Source organism: Rhopalosiphum maidis, chromosome 4 (assembly GCF_003676215.2).
Source record: "Rhopalosiphum maidis isolate BTI-1 chromosome 4, ASM367621v3, whole genome shotgun sequence".
Lineage (NCBI taxonomy): Eukaryota > Metazoa > Arthropoda > Insecta > Hemiptera > Aphididae > Rhopalosiphum > Rhopalosiphum maidis.
The window spans coordinates 10,849,316-10,877,078 of record NC_040880.1 but is presented as its reverse complement, the minus strand read 5'-3'; the positions used below and the strand labels follow the sequence as shown (position 1 = coordinate 10,877,078).

The 27,763-nt window shown below is 27.4% G+C and overlaps 1 protein-coding gene across 1 annotated transcript; it reads left to right on the top strand.

Annotated features, from left to right (window-relative positions):
- Positions 1-123: 123 nt before the first annotated feature.
- Positions 124-27,341, top strand: LOC113548861 (thyrostimulin beta-5 subunit). The gene is made up of 3 exons (XM_026949949.1): positions 124-341; positions 22,488-22,683; positions 26,752-27,341. Exons 2-3 carry the CDS (start codon positions 22,495-22,497, stop codon positions 26,986-26,988), a joined length of 426 nt encoding a protein of 141 aa, XP_026805750.1. The 5' UTR covers positions 124-341; positions 22,488-22,494; the 3' UTR covers positions 26,989-27,341.
- Positions 27,342-27,763: the final 422 nt, after the last annotated feature.

Here is a 27,763-nt window from a genome sequence, read left to right as displayed (position 1 = left end):
GGCGGCGGCGGCGGCGGCGGCGGAGTCGGGTCGGCCGCCAATGGGGTGCCGCGAAAACGCGGTCCGCGCGCGCCGTCCGGACGCACACGACGAACAGTGAACGCACACCCCTTCGGCCGGCGGGACACGGGCGCGCGGCCGATCATCTCTCGCGCGGTCGTCGTCGTCAACAGTGTTTACGATTGCCGTCGCGAATTCCTTCTTCGCCGTCGTCTTCGCTGCCGCCGCTGTCACCGTCGAATGGCAGTTTGATTTTTCGCCAAAAATATTATTGTCGGCGTCTCATACAATAATAATATTATTATATTATTACCGTTAAAATATATAGTTGCACTACACAGGTCAGTATAATGTTTAATGTACATGCGTATAATGCAGGTTTCCCGCGATCGGCGCGTGTTTGACGAATTAGCCGATGGCGAATACACTCGTCGAATTATGATATCGTTATCGCAAAATCACACCGCGAACAGTCAACAGCAGACCGTCATCGTTCACAGTAACTAATCGCGTATTTCACGAATAATATTACAATATTGTATTTCTTCGAATCGTCTCGTTCACCACTAACTAACCGCCGGCAATACGCGGAAAGGTATCGAACGCCGAACATCCGTATTCGCGAGTTCTGTTTCCACTGTGTAATATGCACGTCGAGTATCAGCGAATATTCGTCAAACACGCGAGTTGTGGGAATCCGGATTGATAATAATTAATATATATATATATATAGAATATATAGAATCTACGCACACGAGCACACGCGTGTTCATATATTACGTACGCGTGTACATATAGATATTGCATGTTGACGTTTATAGGCACGTTTGAATGGTCATCGGTGTGAAAATTTTGGTTTTCGGCGTAATTAAGGCCTGTTCGGGGAGGGGGGGAAGCATACTTCAATACTCCCAACAATAATTATTATCGGCCAATGTCAATAATTAGTTGTTTTGATTTGCACGCCGTGCGATCCGCGTTTAAATTATATGCATAATATTATTGTGCATTTGTGTACTTAATAGATATCGGAGTTTAAATATCGCGTGTGTAATACTGTAGTGTAACTATTCATTGACATGATTCTATTATTATAAATACAGCAATCGTGCTCTGACCAAGTTTTTGAGTACAGGATTTAGAAGAGATTATGATGCATAACATTATAAAATTATTTTAAAAACATTCTAATGATGACAATATTTAAAAAATATTTCAAAAAGTGTATCATTTTTCAAATGGTATCTGGATTATATATTTAATATATAACGATAAAACATCGTATAAGTACCTACTCAAAAATATTTAAACGATTTCTCACTTGTAAAACAGATTATCAAAGTGGATAGTTGACAATTAAAACTTAGGAAGGTGATTCAAATCTCTATGAAATGCTTTTAAAAAAAAAATAGTTTTTCTACCAATAAAAAAAAAATCAACGTAACTATTTGTATTTTGTATAGCGTATAGCGTAACACATGTACCTGCGTACATTACCGTATAGAAAAAAAAAATGTTGAAAAAAATTCGAAATTGAACCAAAACATCTTTCGTGAATCTTTTTTTTTTATTTATTTAATTTTTACAATCGATTTTAGTATACAATAATATAATATATAAGTGCCATATTATTGTCATATAATACATTATTTAATACAGGTACTAAACTATATTCAGGAAATGAAACTCGTATATTATAATAATATTATTATGTTTCAATCCTATAGTTTTTTTTTTTTTTAATATAATGATATATTGTATTTTTATTATATAACAACTAAAATAAAAATTAATTTGAAACTGATTCAATTGAATATGATATACTTGAATAATTAGCTAAATAATTATTGTTAAACGAATGTTATCTTGCATTAATAATGTTTTTATCTTTAAAGCGTACAAATTTAAACAGGGCGCTCTTTTAACTAAATGTATGAACCTGAATACAATCGCAATCATTAAAATACCAGACTAGATTAGTAAGACATGATGCGAAAAATAATTGCGTACACGTACAACCATTATGATAATTATACTATACAATTGTTCTCATTAAAAAAATTGGTATAGTATTTAATACTGATAATAATATTATGCTTTCAAACGGTTACAAAAACAGTCTTCTAAAAATAAACAATCGTTTCCTCATGAAACCAATAAGTTGATTTTTATTACATTTGTTTTGTATAGAAATTTTAACGATATTTATTTTTCCAGAATGGAGGGTAAAATGACGCTATCACACAAAACACATCATCGTTTATAATAGACCCTAGAGTGGCCGGTTTCGTTCATTCGAATATTTTCTTATACAAAACATTATGTGGTCGTGCTATTCAAATTGGATTTCAGTCACCGTATAACATAATATACTGATAATATTGTACATACATATTGTATATACAGATATTCGTATAACATCGATATTATTATATAATATACCCATGCGTCATTCATTTTGTTTACTTACCTATATAATATATAACATATCCTTTGCTTATATAATAAGTGATCCACTTGACCATCTAATAGTTACTATCGGCATAGTTATCTAGGTTTTACAAATATTTAAAAAAAAAATTAATTAAATCAGTATAGTGTATACCGATATGAACATTGATCTTTTAAGTCGACTATAGTAAGGAGTAATTAAACTTATTAGTTAATGATTAAAATGAAAAATAAGATTGAAAAATTAAATATTAATATAAATTGTCAATTTATAAGTAAAATCATTTATTATATAAACGTATCTATTGAAAAACTACGATTTAAGCGGTGATCAAAAGTATAGTACACGGATATGATGTAAATGGATCTGATGATATTTTAAGAAATGAGCTTTATAGACATTTTTTTCAGGATGTTTTATGTAATGTTAGATTTTTGATATCACCATCATCTTTATAATATCATGTGAATAATTTACATGAATAATTTCTCATTATTTTTAGTAACAGTGAGTAGTAGGGTATACCCATACATTATTATAAATTAGTTTTTTTATTTCTATAATTTAATAATAAAAGTACCTTCAATGTATATAACAACATACAAATAAACTTAAACAATTTACAAAATCAATTCAAATATTGTGTAATGTAATACTAAATATTGAAAACAAATATTTTAGTATGATAGACATATTGTACAACATGAGTAATAACTAATAATACACGAGTCATTGCATATATATGTACATAATAAAGTGTGCTGCCCTCTTATACGCCGATATAATATTTGAAACAACTTACCACCTGTATTATTTTTAATTATTGTTGGATTGTAGGAGTTCCATTTCAGTTATGAGACCGTGTTGATATTTTATTATTGCAATGCACGGTATGTGACTACGACAACGAAAAAATACTCACGACCGAGTTCGTTATATTATAATGGCAGACGTTTTCCGGTGTCCAATTCTAGCATTTGCGTTTAGAAATTTTAAAGTTAAAAATAAACAAAACAAAATAACCTGAGTAATAGCATCAGAATATCTCGTTATCGTGGCCGTATCGTTTTGCAAGATTATTCATCAATATTAATTTACTATGTTCGATTTATTCATGATTATAATATCGAATTTAACGCACAACTGAACACGTGGCGTATGATAAAATCGGTATATCATGTTAAAGATTTTTAATAACAAAACCATAATCTATTTAAATTTTAATCTTTTAGGTACATACCTATATATGTTTATAAGCGTATATATTTCGTGTACGAAATACATTTATCTTGAAACATTTTCTGTGATATTTGAATCCCCTCTTCTGAAATCACCATAATTTTCAATTCGTGTCTAACATTAAGTCAACAGCTTAAGATGCGAGTAAAAAGAAATATTTAGGGATCAACAATTCAGAAATAGACATATTTTTTAGGAAATAACAATTTGATTATTTTTTAATTTCAACTAAAAAATTTTCCCGTTTACCTTTACCTCGCAATCGCGGTCATCGATAAAATAGGTACTGAATTATAGTTAAGAAATTGATTTTAATTATCCCTTGTTTTTTTAATGTCTAATAAACTCGCAGATTAAAAATAAACTAATGATGTCTATAATAATTATGTACACATTCAATAATGTTATACGGCGTACATGTGCAACTATGTCATGGTTCAATTTAATTAGTGTGGAAGAGAAAATGTATATTAAAATAAAAATGGGTTTATTTAATTTGTACGACCTATAATTAATGTGAATTTTTATTTTTATGACATTCCAGCTCATGCATGCTTAAATATAAACTTTTTCATTTGAATGGACTATTTAAAAATATACATTGCCGGTTTTGATAGTTTTTACATTCATTTCTATGATGCATCATAGATTTCAAAGTTTTTTCTCAAACCATGACGTATTATTTTTCATTAAATAAATTAGTGATTTTATTGAGCTAATTTAATTCATGAGCATTTATTTATTTTCATGATTTTTGAAAATAAAATAAGATTTTAAATACAATATACTAACAATTATTTTTTTTATCAGTAATAGCCGTAAGTCAACTAAAATTATTGATATATAACATTTCTCTATTTCAGGATTCGAAAATATTGGTAATAATTGCATTGATTGTAAATAAAATAATAATAAACGATTATAGTTAGTTATAATCACTAATATGTATACCTATTATATGTACCACGATATTATTATTTCAATAAATGTGAATTTAGACCCTTGTTTAGAAAAAAATCAAACATCATCTAATAATATTGCTTATACTTGTGTAAAACAGTGAAAAAATAGGCATTTACCTAGGTATTTTATTAATTTAACTGATGACTGCAGATATTTTTTTCTTAAGCAGAGTGAAAAATTTATTAAATAAAGTATAACTAATATAATAATATTAGGTTTACCTTTTTCTTAGACATTTATTCCATCCACACATAGGTGGAGTTGGACAAGTCTCTAGAACTAATTGGATTTTGCGGCCGGATTTTCATTTCATTAAAAAACTTAAGCTGTACAATTTTATAGGACGGCGTAATAGCCAAAACTAATACCTAAAATTATGTTTACAATTTATAGAATGTTAGATGATAATAAAATATTAGCGTATTACATAATATTTAAATATTCGAGATCAGTCCATTATAATTTCCTAGTTGTTTTTTTTCAACACGTTAACTATTCAATTTAGGCATCTGTGGTCTATTAGTTTTCATTCATCATATTATACAGAGTCAAGTGTTATCAAATTTCGACAATAGCTAGTCCATTACATTCCTGAAATGCATGATCTGAGTCGTGATCGGAATCGAGTTCAATATCTTGTAGGAATATAGTTTATTATTATTGGGGCTGTCTGTCAGTTCAATTTACTAAAACGAATTGTCAAGTAGAAGAATACACGAATACACTAATTGTGTAATAACAACGAGTAAATTATGCTGTGTATATAAAATATATTTAACTATTCAAATTAAAGACTATAATATATTGGACAAAATTATGTTGCCAATTATATATTTAATAAAAGAATATACTGTGATTAGGACTTAAGAGGCTAGGTATACGAGTGTACGACATGAAATTCAAATTTAACACTGATTATTTCACTCGTTAGGTATTTAAATTAACATCAAAATGTAAAATTTGACCACAATAGAAAATAAATAAAATGCAAGTTCTAATTTTACATTTAACTATAAAGAGTTTATTATTTAATAAACTACATTTAAGAGCTTTGGAAAAATAAAAAGCAAAGTATGAAAAAATCAAAAAATTTTGATAATCCATCAATTTATAAAATTCTTTAAGGTTAAATTGTTCATAGATGATATATATTATTATTATAACTTATATCCCTACATGATCATACTAATTTTTTTATAATTTATTTATAATAATAGCAATAATTTATGTACCTATTAGTTTTTATAGTTATTAACAAATATCATTAAAACTTCATCGAGGTTATGCAATTATTAGAATGGAATGGTATTAAATTTTCAATTATCTATATTTCCAAATGTTTATGGCTCTGTTTTATGGCATTACGCTGTATAGAGGTTATAGTAAATTGCAATTTTAACTAGGTATATAAATATTTCAAATGTTAAGACTTTTGTGAATAGTGTGTATAAAAGAATTTAGTAGTATTTAATTTTATAAAAAAATAAACTTAAATGGGCACATAAGCAATATAACAATAATATATATTTTTAGCCAACGCAAATTAACGAACTTGACATTTTTTTATAGGATTTAGTCTAATATTTTACCTACCCGCACCTACCTAGAACCTAATAAAGACATTTACTATCATAGTTTTAACTACCTATCTTAGTAAATACTTAAACAATAGTTAATGATTAATTATTATACGTTAGTCAATACTAACTTACTCACCGCTCATAAAAAATACTTTGCTGTCTCTCGATTATCGTTTTGCCACCCCACCGCAACTACGATGTTATATTATTGTTCAGTCTGTAAATATTGAATGCGAATAATTTATATAATTAATTAGTAACATAAATTGAATATTTGAAAAGCTATTGGTGAAATTTATTTCAATTTATTCAGTATTGTGTCCAAAAGTGAACAGATGTGTATTCATTTTTAGTTATATCATCATCGTACAGTGCGTAAACTACGAGTCTACGACTATGTTCTAATACGCTTTAAATAGATATATTGTTTCATCGATGAAGTTAATTATTAATAAAACTTTTAAAATATACATAGGCTAGTAAAATATTTGAAATATTAGCTCTCTTTGGTTTGCCACCAGTAGACTTACAAATTAAAGACTGATAATAAAAACTAACCTCTGTGTTATTATAATTTGTACATATTTCTTGTAATAACGTTTGGTATAATCAACTGTCTTTTAATACTGCCACGGCGATCTTAAGATAATACTAAAAATATTTTTGTTCTTGACATAATATTATTTTAATACTATATATTTAAAAGTTGTTATTACTTTACCTCAACTTAAGATCTTAGGGTAAAATAACGCAACATAATTGTGAATTCACCTTTTTTTTTTTAATATTCATTTAATCAACAGCAATTTTAATACAACTGAAATATTTGCAGAGAAGGGAGTTGTGGGAGTGGGTTATGAATTTATAATATACATTTTTAAACGATAAATATCCGTTGCAGTAAATTTTAATAACTCAATAATATGTCATTTTATACAAAAAAGCTAGATATATGCACAACGCAAAGTGCTTTAAGTCGCACAAAATTATTGTTTTTGTTTTTTTAATATTACTGAACTATTTAGTTTAGAACTAGAAACTAACGTTTGCGATAGTACAAATATCGAAATAAATGTAAAAACAGTAAATATTATGTACTATTGGTGTATATGCAAAGAATAATAAACATTTTAAAGTTAAAATCATAATCCTCGTTTCGATTTCATCAACAGTTTTATAACGGTAAATTGTATATATTTCAAAATTGAACAGGTTACAGTCAACGCATTAAAAAAATAAAATGACTTCATTTAAAATCTCGGGTTTTATCATAAAACTTGTGTATAAAAAGGTTTGCTTACAATACAATGGTTATCACCATTTTTATCGTAGTATTCGAATGAAATTGTTCGAGTTTATAAGAATAGTTATTCCTAAAAAATTCATAATAATCACATAACTATATAAACGTCAAATACCCGGATTTTTCTTTGAATGTTAAACAAATTAATACATGTTATAGATAAAGTTTATATTATGATTTTTTAACTTTTTAAATGACGATAAAGCTGAAAAAAACATACAATTTAATATTCGACTCAATCGTTTTATAAAAATGACGTGGTTTGATTCGTTTTGTACGGTTTACTTGTAAATTGTAATTTCCTTTTTTTAAAACGAAAAATATTAACTTAACTTGTAACGTCTTCTAATTACACATTCTAGCAATGGCAATATTGCAGAGTCTAAATGATCTGACGTTCTTTTCAAATTAGTAATTATGGTTTACATCCGATGGAAATGTTCACAAGCAGATTTTATAAATAACATTTTATCACAATTATTTGTTTGTTTTTTAAAGCAGATAATATAATATATTTTATCATGCAAGGTTAATTGAGCTTCGAAAATAATTTCTGAACTTGTTTTACATATGTATATAATAGAGGTACTAAAGTTTTTACACAAAACATAATTAAAGAAATAAGTTACTATTGATAGTAATCAACCATTAATACTTCTAGCTATTACATCGTTGAATAAAAAAATGTTTTTATGTGTTTATTAATATTCCTATAATTAATCTCTAATAAAACGTTTTTATTTTTAGAATAAGGTATTAGTCAGAAGTTATTGGATTTGTAATAACTAGCCGACCCGTCACGACTTCGCCCGTGATTGGTTGTTTATTTGGTCTTCGGACCATGATATGAAGAATTTTTCATTCAAATATTATTGTTAAATGTGATCGGCAAGTAAATATAAAAAACGGTTAATGAAAACGAATTGAAATTTTTCTAGCGGTATAAATGATAAATATATTTTTATTAAAAATAAATACAGATAAAAAAGAAATGCTGAGAAATTTATGGTTGATAAAGAATTTTATAAGACTTCTGAGTATATGACGTTTTTTGTTTTATCTCCTGTTGAAATTAAAATCATAGGATGATTCGGGTCCCCAGTTCGAGAAAACCCACGTATAATTGTCCATGTGAAAAGCACACTGTACGAAGATCTACGCCAACGTACATAATAATAATATAATAATATATACATAATAGTATAGATTAATATGAATATTGGGTATGCATGTTGTCGGTGTATGTGCGATACACTTCTCGGAACAATATTATTCATATCTACACGCCGATATCAAACACAATACAATTTGACGAACAAAAAGGTCAGGTTGCAGGTAGCTGTAAACCCGCGGGCCGCCGTGCCGCACATATAGATACAATTGTTTTTAATTTTTTATCAACTTAATACTTTTTTTTTATAGACAAAAGTGGTACTAAAACTTTCAGGAGAGTGTCGGGTATAACAGTTAAAAATTTCAGCCAAATCGGTTCAGTAGTTTTCTCGGTTAGCCCAGTCGTAGAAAAACCCTTACAATTTTATATAATAGTATAGATAAAAATATTAACTTCGAATACTGACCAACAAAGAATAAAATTTAAATAATTCCCAAACGATTACGAATAATACATTTCAATTTTGTACTTCTGTATAATATCATTAATGACCAAACATTTTTAAAATATTGAATTTAATTTACAAAATATTACAGCATTATAACGTAAATCGATAAACAATGAGCCTAAATCAAAATTAAATATTTAAAATATTACTATGTTATGAACTATAAAACAGCAAACAAAGTCGGTTTTTGTTAAATATACATTATACGCTATACCTAGTTGTTTTTCAATTGGTTAAGTGCAGTATCAAAAATATTCTCTGCGGAACAATATCAAGCAATCCTTTGACGTTTTTGAATTCATCTGACTGATGACTAATGAATTCAAGCACTTATTACTATTATTACATGTCAGGTATTTGCATGAGGCAGTTCTGTACTAAAACTCACTTATGATGTCATTGTTTTCGCGCAAAGCTGGATATTCCTGTATAGAGCAGTGTTGTGGTGATATAATAAGATTACGTAGTATAATTGAAATGAAATAAGGCTAAAAGCATATTATATACTAAATGAATGCCGTCATTTTGTAATCCACATTATATAAACTATATTGGATAATATTCAAAATCTAAAATTTACGTGACACACGTTTGTATATTAGAAATTCAAGTTGATTTAAGAGTATTATTTTGACTCAAAAGCTGTCTCTTCGATGTTTATCTGTGTTTTATTTTTTGAATTAAATTATGCCTATATAATGCATGGTTTATATTTATTTAAAAAGTATACGAAATTATAAATCAAAAAAAATTAATACTGGTACAATATAATTATAATATAATAAATTGTCCTTTTTGGAATTCGTTTGTCGTTATTCCAGTAAGGTCGGATATCCATAGAAATCGAAGTCGAATTTGATTCGATCAGAAAATAAAAAAAGTAACTGATATAGATTATAAGATTAAAAGGTTTATATTTGAGTATATTAAAAGAGAGTTCTTGAAAGTAGGAATGTGAGTCGGAGATAATGAATTTATTTGGTGATGAGGATGATATTGTTTTAAGTGCTTAAATTATTACAAAGCATTCAGCCTTGTATAAATATACAGTGGGTAGTAGATTATTAGAAAAAAAAATGTAAAAATCTGAAAAATAAAATAAGAATACAGCTTGTAAAAGAGAAATAGAGGTAAGTATTATTAAATGAAAAGCGTGAATGAGTTGTGAACAAAATCTAGAAATATGTTGTTGACATACTTGATGACATGAAGATCTTAGGAATGCTGGCGGTGTATGGTTTAAATAGTTGTTGTTTAGGTGAATGAAAGGGGAAAGTAGTAGAGATGAGAAGTTAGGTTCATACAATGGAAGCTTGTTGGTTTTAATTATTTAATTACGAGTGGCAGCGAAAGAATGTGCAGTTAAGGCAAGAACTGGAAGAGTCTTTTGAACGTAACGCCAAGAGTAATATACCTGTAAAAAGGGTTATATTTAATGATATTCAATTTCGTACGAAAACAGAAAATATTTTGTTAAGAAAATTAACTATTGCTATTCTCTATATTTAAATCCAATTTGAATGAAAAGTTAACTTATAATAGGCTTGAATTTCTACCGTTTAGTATTAACTTATTCAAATGGAACAATAAATCACAAATTATTACGATTCTTTGTAATCCGGAAAAAATATTTATCTGATTAAAAAAGTATATATACAAAAAAAAAAAAACTTATACATACTGTTTAGGTAATTTTATACTTATTCGTAGAAGTGTTGGTTTATTTATTTTTAAATGAAAACTTGAATAACTATTATTTGTATTCCGTTTTAATTTTGTTCTGTATACACGCAATTACGTCATTAAATTTTAGTCTTTTTATACAAAATTAAACTTAAAATTTAATATATTTGCCTACCATTATAAAATTATATTTTTGGTAAATAATTTACGTATATAAATAATATTGTTTTACGTATTAAATAAAAGTTTGTGTATTAAAATGTAGTTATAATTATTATAATCGGTTAACAAAAAATAAAAAAAATACGACAATACAAATTCTTATAGTTGGCAGTTCAAAGTGAAATTGATTATTGTATTATACTCGAATTTTTCGTATTAAAAAAAATAAACAGATATAACTACAGGCATATTAAAACTTTATGTTCCATATAACTATATAAATTGAAACATTATATTACGTAATTTGCGTGGTAGTTGGTTTTTTATTCTTGAAAATATTGAATGCTAAATGTGTTTAAATAATTTAACCATGATATACAATATATACATTATATTATGTATATAACAATTATATACCTTATAGTATTTCAATGTTTAAATTGTATTATGTTTGAATTGATCAAAAACGTTTAAAATTATGTGCTTGTGACTTTTTTCGTTTAACAATACATTTCACGATGATTCCTTTAGTCAAAGTTTATATTCCATGGTGGTATTTTTTTTGACAGCTCATCAGATATATGATATATTATAAAAACTTACTATCAAAATGTATAAAGTAAAAAAAAATAATAACGTATAAGCACTCTAAATAGTCTAAATGCCTTAATCTCGAGGAACAAAATATATCATTTCGTTATTTGATTCACATAAAAAACAGGAGTCGAATGCATGTATTATGTTTAAAATGAAAACTTGAAAACTGTATATTTTTTTTTTTTTTATTAAAAATGAATAATTAATTATTAGCTATCTATGATAAATTATCATAGTAATTTAAGTTACAAATATTTAACTGTCGTACATATAGTACTTCATTATCATGTGATTTTGTTTGATATTATTATATACGGGTAAAAGTTGTTGAATTAATTAATTGTAGTCGTATTTTTCAGTTTGATTGAAAAATATTTAGGTCGACGAATATAATGTACACGTTTGTTTATAGTTTCTTATTCTGACTACAATAATTGCCAGTTGTTTGAGATATTTAGCTTAATAGTTAGATATTTGAGGGTTATAATTTATAACTTCCGTTAACAGTATGTTTTTTTCGTTATAAGATTAGATACTCGTGTTGGCTACCCTTACTATAATATACTGTTACGCGCCAAGAAAATCTATGTATGTTAATGGTTTTATATTGTTCAGCATGGATTTAAAAATGTCTGTGCTTAATTCACAAAGAAAAACAACAACAACAACAACAACAACAACAAAAACCAATATATTAGATTACTTGACAGTATAGTCATGTCTATTTTGTAATATATTAAATAATATTCATTTTATGAACTATAACGATACTTAAATATATCGCCATATTAGTGAGTTTTAGAGCATATTAACGGTGATAGTATAATAATAATAATAATCATACAAGATTACTCAAAAAAAAAACATATCAATTATGGACACTAAAAATACTTATTACTTGCAAGTTGCAACATTTAACGGCTATGGAATTTAATAAGTTACATACGTAATACTGTGTGTACCTATACGTTATTATAGACGTGTAATAAAACTTGGTATTTTCAATCCTAAAAATTGAGTTAAAATTAAATGAAAGAAAAAATTATTATGGACGATAAAAGATTCGAAATCAACATATATCTTAGAATAACTGTTCGATCAATGATTGTATATTTTAATCACTAATAAGGATTTTATTCTCATTACAGATTAAATAATAAAAAACTATTAAATTAGAATTAGTCTCCGTAGCAGTTCTTCTGAACAAGGTTATCAAAAACTGAATATGATAATATTGTTGGTTTTTCGTCAACAAATTGACATGTTCTTCAATTAGTCTATCAGTATTATTTTGTTTTCATTAGAAACACAGCAAACATTAAAAAATGAAAAAATTGTTTTTACGTGATATTTGCTAGTTATTATAACATTAACGATATATACGTATCTGTCTAGTTAGTACAATTACACTATCACGATTTTAATCCGACTGGCGACGGTGTAATTATAGTAAGTTAAAAATGGTACAATTTGAACGAACTCGAAATAAACGTTTGATTGCATTACGGTCTTAAGTAGGTACGTGAAACAATATCACTGAACTGTTAATTGTCTATTTTTAAATTAAATTAAATTTTTACCAACATACATTTTTATTATTATTTGTACAAGTTCTGAACAAGAAGCTTATTGTCTAAGGGACTATTTTCCGGAGACAAATAATATTTAAGTATTTAACAAATACTAATGTTTAATATTATCTTATGTTATAATATATCTAATACATATATCTTATGTCTTAAACTAGGTATAATGCAATATACCTACTATAACATTTACCAAACAAAAAAAAAAAATTATACAGCTATAGATAGAATATATTCTGAGGGTACCTTATTGTCACTGAGTTGGAAATCTCTGTTAATTAATAACTTTAAATTAAATTCAATAACAAATCATTGAATACACTAACAAAAAACTATTCTGAGTATAAACAACGTATTTTTTACTTTATTTCTACAGGTTATGATTTATTTATATTACTATGTTTTATTTAAAACATCGCATATATTACATGATAATATTATTATAATATTTTATCATATTAAATAACTGATATTGTTATTGTGTGGTGTTAACTATAGATTTTTTAAATAAATATCTAAATTTGTGTAAATATTTTTAAATCTTATTGTATAAAAAAAAATAATAATATTTTATACAATGACAAAAGTTTCAAGTGCTTATAATTAAATTTTTTTGGATCTTTGCATAATAACTAAAATCTATAATTAGTTTAGATAATATTTAATGTTCTCAAATTCCACCTGAGTTCATACATTTAACAAAATGCATTTTTTATTTTATTGATTAAACTCGCATGGCTTAAGTATAGTAAAAAAAAAATGTCTAAAAATGATAATTTTATATTTTATGAATATTTCAAATATTAACTGTATTTTTTTTTTTTTTTGTTTTCCTGGTTTAACAATAAATGTATGGAAAATAATTTTAGATTTTTTAATTAGGTAATATAATTTATTCAAAATCTAAAAACAAGTTATATTTACTTTGATGCATCTTAATTTGAGGGCGTTTTAAGTTTGGTGTTAGATTCAGATGTATGAGGGACGTAAATATTAATTAATAATTTTTATATGATATCGAGAAAGCCAAACCTCTACAGTGATGTAGCTAAATAGCCTATCTGAGGCCCCGTGTTATCTAAAATTTAACTAATGAAATTGATAAAATAAAAAAACACATAAATCTTATGAAATACTCATGATAATTGTACAAGTATCGGAAAAGTGGAAAATATAAGTCTAAAACTTATACTTAGTACGAAACTACTAAGTCAGTATTGTGGAAAATTTAATATTTCATTAAATGTGTTTGTCTACCATATAATATTCAAACCATAACGTCAATTACGAAACATCTATATAATATTATCAATCCTATTCAAATATATATTTTAACAATAAATTAATGTATAAATATTTAAAAATTGTTTTCAAATATTCAATCAAATTACACTTCAATGACTAGATAATTATACATTTTTTTAATCATTCAATTCCGTCAGGAACTATTGTCTGTTTCAATGAAAATATGAATTTAACAGCTATAATTTTATACCTGCGCCTAACTATTAAAATTAACATGAATTATAAATAAACGACCTAGTTCTACGGTTTAATAACTGATTAAAATGCATGATTAATCAGAAATTCACGATTATGAAATCGGTATTATTACATTGCTAATATTGCGGTTTGAAACATTTATTTTTATAAACCGTTTGCTTCCCAATAACTATTGGGAAATAGTAACGAGCGTTTAAAATGTAATTACTTGTTTTAAATTTTATCGAAAGCAATGGTACCATAATTTTTCGATTTAAACTCGACCGTTTGATAAAATTAGCATATTTTTTCTAGAATACGTCTACACAAGATTATTTATACGTGTATTTATATATATAGAATAGGTTGTAAGACCAATTCAGCCAATTGCACATAACATAATAATATATTATATCTACGTAAAATAAGATTATGCTAAAAAATTGAAATTTTATATGATTTAAACGACGTGTAAACCTAACGGATTTCACATATTATCGTGATTATTGTCGATACATATATTTATTTTTCCAAATACTCGTTATCTTAGCATATTACAAGACGAAGTTTTCATATAAATCCAAATATTATATTAATTTAAATCTCGAGTTTCTGTAGATATGGATTTACGGAGGTGAACTTCTTGGCTGAAATATGAAATTTTATTATTTAATATATATTAATTTATTAATGTTGAAAGCAAGCACAAAAAATGTACAAATAATTTTAATATGCATTACTGCAACATTAAACTGATATATTCAAATCCCCAAATAATATGCACCTTTTTATCAATTCACCAATTCCCAAGTAGTCGGAGAACTAAAATTATTTGATTATCCCGTCAGAAATTACTTCGACACCGACGTAATTTATAATGAATAGGGACTGCGCGTTACTGTTAAAAATTACTTATTGACATCATCTTTTCTATTTCACTTATTAAATCCAGTACTTTCACTGTAAAATCAAAAAAAAAAAAACTTCAGCGGACATAAACTTCAGAGTCATGCGTACAGTCACGATAACATACGCGCATGGATCGCGTGAGCCGAAGACAATATTCCCGTGGATGTATATATTATGCAACACTCGTTCACACACTGACATACATTTTAAAATATGCGAACGTTTTCTTGTGGGTGGTATTCGTGAGAAAAACGTTTTCAGTTTTTATTGTATTTTAGGTTCATACATCTGCTCTGTAAGTAACGTTTCACCACGTCTGACTGTGGTAATGCAATTAATATTCGCCGACCGCTACAATTATAATAGTGATGCGTAATCGATCTTAGCAACAGTATTTTATTTTTTTTTTCCGAAGAGTTATTATAGTTAAGTAACTTACGTGACCCTAGTTTTAAGTCTGATTTAAGCGTGGACAGTGAGACAAGAGTTTGCGATGGAATACTTATTAAGGACATACAATTATAATAATATTCTATGGATAATAATTATCGATACTTATGACTAGTTAGAACTATGCAGGTATTATAGGTCATTTATTGGATAATATAATAAAGTATAAAAAAGACTATGGTACAGTAGCATTACGACTGTTAGTATTAATTTTTAGTTGTTTTCATTATTTATACAATATAGTCACTATAAATATTATAAGATGATTTATTATAAATATAGAGAATATTACTATTAGAATTTACAACGTCAAAGATTTTTGAAAGGAGCTAATCAATAATTCAAAAAATTACCAATCAGTAATATATTATATATCATTATATCTAGTACTGTAATTCTACTTTAAAATGTTTACATATAATATATACTCGTAACACAATACGATTAATTTAATTGTTTACAACAAGTTCAATAAATATCTTATTCTTTATAATTTATTACTACCTTACTAGTGGAACCAAGCAGTATTGTTAATAATTGAATTGTTAGAAAACGAGTTTTTCGATTTCATTGTTGTTTTTTCACTATGGAATCATTATTTTTACCCATTTTTTTCATTTGTGGTTAGTCATAATCATCCTTAATTTATTGAAAGTTTTTTCTTGTACTTAGTTCATTATTGATTTTATATTTTTAAGGAGATACTGATGTTTATCTAGTATAATTGTGTATTAAATAAAAATAAACTATACAAAATGCAGTATCTCCATAAAACAATTTATTATTATAATATACATTTATGTGGATTTAAATTAAATATAAATGATATTGTACAATATTTTATTCGTTATATTATTTTTTTGTATTAATTGACAATATTAAATTTAAACCTATTACCTGGTTTAAAGTACAACAAACGTATTGAAATATCGTGCTAATAAATAGTATAAAATAATGTAAGTTGCATTTTTTGTATGTTTATTTTAGTAAATTTTAATATTTAAACAAAAAAACAAAATATATTAAATCAAATTTATAAAAAAAAAACATTTCGAATAAATAACTATTTCTGTCTTTTAAATGGACTTATATCACATAAAAACAATTTAATAGTTATAAAAAAAAATACTATGAAATATAATATTAATATTAATATATAATATTAATATTATTTATTGATATTAATATAAAAATTAGTAGAATGATTAAAACTTAATGATTATAGTTAGAACCAAGGTATCTTATTAATCCAAATAAATGTTTTTGATTAACATTTTTGATACATGATGTGTCTGACTAGTACACAACCATTTAAAGATAAAGTATAGTTATCCGTTCTGGCTAAGATTACTAGGTAAAAATGCATTACATACATTGAGAAATTATTTTTCTTATATAATAAGCTCCATCTTACATACATGCTAGATTCGTGTTTTCCTCTAGTATTTGACAATATTTTGGTTGACAGAACATTTTATGATGCCTTTTAAGGGTTTTTATTTCTAGTGAAGTCACGGTGTTTTTCCTGGGAAATAAAACGCAAAATTGTGCAATTATATTAAATATGGTATAATATCACCTCAATTTTGAAAATTTGGTACTTACTACTATTGTTTCACTAAGAGAGCAAAATATTATGTTGATTATTTTATTGCAAACTGAAAAATCTTTAAAACAAATCCAAATGTTTTATTATTATTATTTTTAATATTTAAAATAGATACATACAGATAATGGTAAAAATATGTAACACAGTTATTGTTCGTCTTATAATACATTTTAAAGAAACAACAATAGTTGAATTTCTTCACATATTTTCTATTTGACGATAAAACGATCGCCCTGTATTATAATATTGATTTCGTCAATTCCCAGTGTATAGATAAAGTGGTGACATATGATATGCTTTCTGCGTTGGCGAACACGAACTACTATTTTTCTCGATACTCTTCGATGAGTGTTGATGAACTTGAGTCATTTGTTTTCCAGATCGCCAGTATATTTTTGCCGAACATTCTCGTTACAGTAACTATTACGCCGGAAAGTCATCATCTGCCGTCGGCAAATACCACCTGCTAACCACTCCGCGCGAACAGACAAACAAATTCGCGAACGTAAGCGCATATCTTCGAGCCTTACATAATATGTAGAAACGTCATAATATATCGTTTATGACGCGTACTCACATTAGCCGACTGCAACTGAGCAAAATATCATGACCGATGACCGTCAGTTCCGGCTGTTGAGTATTCTTCCCGTCATTATACACGTTATGTTAGATAATATAAAACATATATAAATGCCGAGCGAGGAAAATAAATAATATCTACACGCGCGTAACGTTTGCGGTTTCCTCGGCGCCCAATTTGATTCGCGAAATAAAAAAGAAAAATATCTCAACGAAAATAAATGTATTTTACTCGACCGAAGGATATTAATCTTTAGTCGGACATTTTTTATTTCATAAATTACTTTGCCGTGTTTTGGTCGGACATATCTATACGACTAATGCTTGTAAAAGTTGTACATGAATAGAGGTGTTGGTACACGGCGCATCCGCGCGGATGCACAACATTTTCTGTTCGCCACTTAGCCACTTATGACTATTCGTAGTTGTTATTTGACTTTAGTCTTTAACGGTATGGTCTCGAGATACGGCTTATATGCGTGCACGCACATTCACACCCACACAAAAATAGAGAGAGCGATATTGGATCCAAAACGCTAGAAAAATATAATATACTGTCTGCACATACAGAGTGGTTAATTTATCAGAAAACATAATTTAAAAGTATTGTAATTAGTATTATCAAATACTCGTATATGTTTACGAATTCGCATTGTGATGAAAATGGATCGTATTGTCTTAGAGTACACAACGTAACTCTAACTATTTAACTCAAATGAACCAGATATTAGGAATTTCTTGGTTATTTTGTCCGAAATTCTTCACCCAATCATAAAAAATTATCAACAGGTATTACTGACAATAATCTAAAATAAAATCGGACGATAAAAAAAATAATTTTAACAACCTACTTTAGGCTAGATATTCGATTTTCATCTACGAAAACACTAAGTGATACCTTATTATTCTACTTTCGAATATATAAATAAAAATGTATTTTGTTATTTAAAGAAGTTACAAAATAAAATAAAGGAGCTATAACGATAAAAAAAAATAGGCTTAAAATAAAAATAAATTGTTTTCAAAAACATAAATTCACCATGAAAATGACCATTTTTTTGATAAAAAAAAAATCCCCCTGTATAGCATGTATGTTTAATGGGTGTACACTGGCAGTGTTATTGTTTTATATTGTCTTTATCTTCCCACGAATACGGCTTATGATCACTGCGCTACGGTATACACATGTCCATGAAGTATTGTACTTTGTATACACACACTCACACACACACATATATATATATATATAATATGGACGACTTGTGAAAAACCGGACAATTTTTGAATCTGTTAATGACATATTTTCTTTTTTACGTAATTTCAATTCTTTAAAATACAATATTACTATTTTTATCGTTACTTTTTCAAATTTATTTACTTTTTTCAATTTCTTATTCCAAATAAAAAGCACTGGAGTATTTAGATTATTTCGATACACAGAAATAATGGTTTTCAAAAGATTTAGGTAATAAGTTAAAGGTATTTAAAGTTTAAAAGTGCGGAGTGTAGTGGTACAAAGATACCTTGTTTTACTAATAAGCTAGTTACTTGTTCGAAACATTTCAAAACTTCGAATAATATTCTATATCGAAATATGAAATTAAAATATATGTGTTGTCATTCAAAAAATTAAAATACTCAATAAATAATAACAATAAAAATGGTAAAAATATAATTTTTCCCGATAATATTATTTCATAACAAATTAAAATGATGTAAAATAACTATTTCCTAAAACGTTTGTTTTTTTTTTTTTTTGAAACAATGAATGTCTTACTATTTCCTCACAACGTTCCAGCGATATTATACTACGCTTACTCATTAATATTATACGTTATAAATATATTTAGTACGTTCCACTGTATATCCGATGTCATCGTTCACCCTTTCCAGACTTCCGGACGTTTGTCATTATATACATGCCGTCATATCTATTTTATGTTACAATAATATTACAATTAGATGTACGGATGGACCGGATAACCGAAAACTCTTAATCATTACCCTGCTCTGTCTCCGGCGAGAGACGATGAGTCGTCTTAATAACCACGCTTTAAAGCCCAATTATAACACAGCATAACTGTTTAGTAGTAATATATTATAAAAAAACACACGGCAACACATTACACTCACACTCATCGCAATACAATTAGTAGAATTTTCAATATTAACATGTTATATCCGTCGATATGCGACGATTGTGCGCTTCGAAGCTTCCTTTTCAATATTGATTTCCCACTTCTTAAACGGGATAGTGGTTCAATCATTTATAAAACATACCGTTCGCTGACCATTCACCGAAATTGTTCGCGATATTGTTGTATTGTAATAGACCTCTAGTCTTCTTTTCGAAATAAAAATTATCATTTGCTTATTTTTTCGACCGAAAAGTTATTACAACAAATACTTACACTAAAAGTTGGTTTGCAACAACAATTTTATAAAGTTAATAACGACCTCGAAACAAACGTGAACAATAGAATTAGGAGAAAAAGCTATGTTTATAAGAACGCATAAACAAACCAACCAATTATTACCAACAAAAATTATTTTTTATCAAGTACAAAAATAAAGAAGTCGTGACAATAATAAAAAACAAAAGACGAAGAATTTTTTTCAATCAACCGGTACTTATTATATTTTTAAATACTTAAATACCGATTTATATAACAGTTCTTTGTATACTAATTACGTGAAATAAAATTAATATTGTCAAAATAAGACACAACGTAATATTTTTTCAAGACATTTATGTTTATTGTTCATTACAACTTTCGTTATTAAAAATATTAATTTTATATTTTATTAATAAACAAAAATATCTATAACGTTGTTCTCAATTTGTATGAAAAATGTGTATTATTTATTTTTAACTAAGTTAAGTAATTGTTATCGACGATTATCTATTTTAAAATAGTTTATAATAATTATATAGTATATACATATAACATAAATACTATATATATATATTAAATTACAGTAAAAACCGGTTTTTTTTTTTGATAACACTAAGAAAATATATCATACACTTAACATATCAAAAAGTATATGATAAATGTATATATTTTTTTAATCGATAAATTAGTATTGAAATCATTTTTAAATCAATAGATTTGTACCATAATTTAAAAACTAAACGACAATAATTTTGTTTGAAGAATGATATTAATTAAAAATTGAATATTCTTCTCTTTAGATATTTTATTTCGTGGAAATTGAAAATGATTTTTCAAAGATTATATAGAAATACGTATTTAAATTTTAAATATTTTAGTTTTGGTCTTCAGAACAAGACGTTGTTAACTTCACAGTATTAAATTTTATAATAATGTATTTCCTTTTAATTTAGAGAATATATAATATACATTGATTCTTTGAACTTATAATTGTGAAAAATTATGTAAAACAATAAGAAATTTTATGATAAAAGTACAATTTATTTACCATTATTGTAAATTCCAAAAGATAATAAATAATTTTAACAATATTATGATTTGTTACTCCGAAAATCGCTGTTACCTACGTTGATCGATCGTTACGTCATATTGTATAGAATACTATCACGAATAAAATTAAAAACCAAAATATATAGTATACATTTAAATCTATTTAAATATTATAAAATTTCCACAGATTAATTATCTTTGTAATAAAATAAAGATGTTTTCGATTATGTTTCAACAGTTATCCGAATGCAATCACCGCAACACATTTTAAAACCTTATATAACGTCTGAAATATAATGCTATTATTGTACGCATTGTTAATAATTTTCATATTTTATTCAATTTTCCCGATAAGAATAAAGATATCAATAACTAATAATTATGTATTAAAGCACTTTCTTTGTATTGTATTGAAATTGTTCAATGTAAATAATGTAAATAGAATAGAACAAGAACATAGCGATGGACTATACGATAGTGATTTGTAAAGTAAAATAAAAGTCAGATTGGGAAAGGTTGATGAAAACTTAATAATTAATTTATATTAAACACGATAACTTAGACAATTGTGATGTTAAAATCAACAAAGTATTTTATATAAGTATAATGTGATATAATGATACCGAAAAATTAATACTGAGATGGAAAACGTTTGATTAAAAAAAAAAAAAAAATTGACGCAGCTGATCAGAATAATATTTGGTGAAATTTTCATAAGTCCGCATGCAAAATCACCAATTGCAGTTGCAGTTTTTGTGACTGCAGCTAAGTAGAATACAAAGATCGAGTCAACAATAATAATTTTTTATTTATTTTTTTTTTTAGCGTATCAATGATTTGTGTAACCGTGTTGTGTGCCGTATCATCGATGATCGTATGGTCTTCGGTGGCGGGTTACGATATGTTAGACTGTAATCGACAACTGTCCACTTTTCGAGTGTCCAATACCGACGTGAACGGGAGGACGTGTTCCGATGAGATCAACGTGATGTCATGCTGGGGTAGATGCGACTCAAATGAGGTATACCGTACTTTTATGACGATGATAATAATATAATGTTTGTTGTGTACATTATCTCATACTCCATGAGGATATTGCTATCTACGAATATCCGCAAAAATATCGGTAATTCAAAATATTGTGATTATGTAATTATTCAGAAAATAATTTATCAATACTTCGGAAAATATTTCATATTTAATGGCTTTTATACGGTTTTTTAATTTGACAGCAGAAACATGTTCACTTTTAAAAATTTAACATACAATGTAATGTATATTCATATTAAACGAGTCAAAAATGATAAAACGCTTTCATAACGTATCGATATAATATCAACCACGTGGAAGCAAATTGGCATAATAAAGATAATTAAAAAAAAAATACATTGATTAATAAATAGTTTACATTTGCGATAAAATATGATGACACGAAGTGGTTATAGAAACACGCTTGGATAAATAATTTATAGTTGTTGACATAAATGTTGATTGATTGAACGACTATAATTATTATTATTATTGCTAACCGTCTGCAATATTCTCATTTTCAATCAACAGTGGGAAATATTTTAAAATCAAATTTTTAAGAAACATTTTTGCTGACGACGATAAAAAATTACTATCTTATAAGTTTTATTTTTTTACTAGGACGAGCTTAAGACATAATATTATATCATTATATGAATGATTGAACCTAATTTTCGTTTAAAATTGCATTTGATTTCACTCCGTAGGCACACATTTGTGCGGCGAATCTCACAGTTCGTGAATATTATACAGTCTTACGATTTTCCGTGTACACTGCCTATGTCACTAGTTATTGGTCTACGAGCAAGAATTATTTTTCGGCCCGATTTAAATTATATTTCAGAGTAATTTTTAACTTAAAATATTAAAGCACGATATCACTATGCGCGAAAAATACTTTATAAGTGAATATGAGAAGATTGCCTATTAAACGTGCCACAGCCCTATTAAACACAATTTTGATACAGGTTATCCTAAATTAAATCTTGTACGTGGTTGTTTTCGCTTATAATTTGAATATAATCCTAAATATCTGGCATAATATATTAAACAATTAGTACACACCCATTATATTATATTATAATATATTATACAACTAAAAAGTATTTTTCCAAATAATTTACTTTTCGTATTTCTGCTCACTTTCAAATTCGTTTAATATATTGATCAGAGATACGGTTTTAATTTAATTATCAGTGCAAATATCCATATATTATTTTATTTATCTATTCGAGTTCATTTTATAATACAATATATCCTACTCGTATTTCGATTCGGTCGTACGTATTTGTGCATAGTAAATTTCCAATAACGATGATATGAGATATTAACTTTTGCCACAACAGGTTACCGCCTTCGCCATATAACGCACCAACCCCACTTGTCCCTAATACTTATATTATTTACTAACCTTCAGAGGAACCACAGGTGTAATTCGACTGTTGTACATTGCATATTAAAATATTAACTACCTACTAGAAACGCTTAACAGCGACCGTAGACATAACATACACGCTATCGGTTTAGATACCAACTGTATAATATTACGTAGTATAGTTACGTCGTGGGACGTATTAAGACTTGGAGCTCTCCAAAGGAATAGGTTAACCGGCGTCCTAATATAATATACATTGTATGAATTGCCTTTAACTCGATACACTACGTACACCGGCGGACTTGGCTCCCCATCCGTAGATCTATAGAACTCTTGTACGCTGCCATTATACGCGCTTAATGATCTACACTTACCGTGGGTTTCCATTATTGAAGATTTCGGTATTTACCACTCATAGACTCATACACCCTCATCCATAGCCATTACATTGATATAATTAGGTACTGGTAGAGCTCTAAAATGTTTAGGTTTTATTGAATGAAATACCAAGCTCTTCACTTCAGGTAACCGCCTTCGACCTTTGTACATTGATCTTGTTCAATTAATTCTCGAATACGGAGTTATCATTTGTTACCCTTACCTCGTATTGCGTCTCGAACGTGTTCATTGTACATTTTTTTCATACACTGATTTTAGACTTACATTATCATATCCTCAATATAACTACTTATATACTAGACATTAACTAAATAATATCTCGTTTTTGTACTTCCGTAGTAATTATATTGACTCTCAGTTTAATCGTGTTCTTCTTAAAATAATAATTCAATAGACGCATTTTACTTTCTTTTCCGTGTCCTATTTAAAGTTAAGTCACATGATTTTCTACAGCTACAATCATCACACGTACAGAATAGTGCGTACTGCGTAGATCGACTAATCAAGTTTTATCTTAATATTGGGCGCGGAGTAGAACTTAAGGGTGGTAGTAAATTCTCCCGATTTTTAAAAATAGTAAACACTCCCGATGGTAAACTCTCCCGGGTCAATATTATGTTTACCTGTGAAGTAAATGTGTAAACTCTCCCGGATCGACATTGTGGTTACCCGTAGGAAATATGTAAGCTCTTTCATATTTTCAAACTGAAATATACATTAAAATTCAAAGTTGCAATAAATTAAACAAAAAAACTAAAAACTGTAATAAAAATAAATAATGCAAAAACTATATCTCAAAAAATATTATATTATAAAGACTAAGAAATAAACACCATAAGTTTTTTAAAATCTGTGTGTTTCATCAAAAAAAAAAAAAAAAATTAAATTCAAACATTTTTATTTTATTATATATTTTGTATTTATTTTTTATCTTAGATTAATATTATGGATTTTTATTTTTTTATTGTATTTTAACTATAATATTTATAGCTCATAGCAGTTAAAGGTATTAATTTATATTATTATTGTTATATGATTGATTATTTTAAAATGACAATTTATATTAAATTAAATAAGTAGAACTGAAGACCCGGGAGAGTTTCCAATCGCCCAAATTTAAAGGTTCAGCGTAATGCGTACAGTGTCGTGATGGGTGATGTGCCCGGTGCGGCAGCCGGTAGCATACAATCGAATGCAGTTTCAATACTGTCATAACTGTATATAAACCGTGGCTAATACAACTCCGCCCCCTCCGTAACAACCGGTCATGACATTACATGGCATTACGATTAAACCGGTCGGCCAGCAGTTTCACTCAACTGACGACCGACGATTATCTACGATAAGATAACGATAGACGTTATCTTTAATACCCGTAAACCTGTCGAAAAAATAATTTCGAATGTTATAATGTGTTGTGATTATTAAAACTATAAACAAAAATACGCGTTTTTCTATTAAGATACAAAAACGAAATATAATCTTATCAGTTATTATTATTATTTTATTTACACAAAAAGAACAGTCCTCGGCATTATGGCCATTGGGCGCGAATACAATGTTTTTGAGTTTTTTTTTTCAATTTTATAAGTTTATATGGACTTTTATGTAATTTCAATAAATAGACGTACGTAACATTGTAAGAAAAAGTATACATAATATACATGCGAATACCTTTTTTTGAATTATATAATAGTATAATACTGAACCTTTATAAAATCAGACAAAAAATAGTTGTGATTTTCGTAATGTGCTTTTAAAGTTTATGAATACTAATCCTTTTTTTCTATCAGGAAAAAAATAGATAACTATGTAATTTTCTACAATTTTATTGCAATAAAATGCATGATTCCTTAAATGAGATACGCATTCTATTTATGTTAATTGTGCAAAACCGATTTACCTTCTTCGTTTTTTATGAGAGCTCAAAACAAAAATTATCAACAAAAGAAGTCAATTCAATGTAACTATTATACTGTGTTAACTTTCATCGTCAGCGTTATCGTTTATGGGTCAAAATCTATATAATTATACTAATATCCATATGTTTAATGCATTGTGACCACAATATATTTTGTATACAACAATTTTATTAAATACACGGAATAATAACAGGTCTGTGCTAAAATGTCCTGGCTCATCCTGTGTATTAATAAAATACGAGCGGGACGTTTAAAAATGTTTGAGTATTTTCAGATCGATTAAATAAAATATACGTTTTCTGTTTTATTTAATCTGTTTGTAATACCACACACTGTGGTGACCGATTTCCGTTTTATTCTACAGGTGTCAGACTGGCGGTTCCCATACAAACGTTCGCACCATCCGGTGTGCATACACGCCGGTCAGATACTCACGGAGTTTGTATTGAAGGACTGTGACGTTGGCGTTCTGCCGGGTACGGAACTATACGTTTTTCCGCAAGCCACAGCGTGCAAGTGTCACACGTGCAAGTCATCGGAGGCGTCTTGCGAGGGGTACCGGTACAGAGATTTCCAGTTCATTTCCACCGACGAAGTTTGAGGAAATGTATGATTTGAAGAAAAAAAATGCGACGGAATTACGATGACAGCAAACCGAACACGACATCATATATATATATAAATATATATATTATTATTATTATTATTATTACGCGCTTCCGTTTTTCTTTTTCCCATATCTTTCGTTTCTATTATTTACTCGTCTTTTATAATGTTGTCATTATCGTCACACACTCGACATAACACATTGATATTATCATCTTGTACGCCTTTATGATTTTCATCAAATATATTGTATCACATTGTAATCCGAAACATGAAAAAAACTATTTATAATTTATGAGCCCTTGTCTGTCGATAAAATATGAATTTAATATTTATTGTATGCTTTTATAATATCGTATAATGTTATTCAAATAATAATAACGATAATTAAATATATATATATATATATATCTTCGGTATACGTGTGTGCGACACGAATAACAATAAAAAAAAAAAATGCAGATTAATTTAAATGAATATATGGCGTTATTTTGTTTTTCCTTTCTGCTATTTACCAAATAACAATATGACTACTCGATCATGAAAGGCGTTGTCGTGCATGCAACAACAATACAATTTGAAGTTCAAACATTAACCACCAAGACCAAAGTTTGAGCACAGTCTAAAGGCTTGACTACACCGTGCGGGTGATACGGAGTGATTATTTTGTCACTAATCAGACTCTTTCTTGGTAATATTATTGTATGTGTTGTTGAGTGCTTTATGTTTGAATTCGTAAAGTAGTGCGAGGAATCGTGTCGGATACTGTG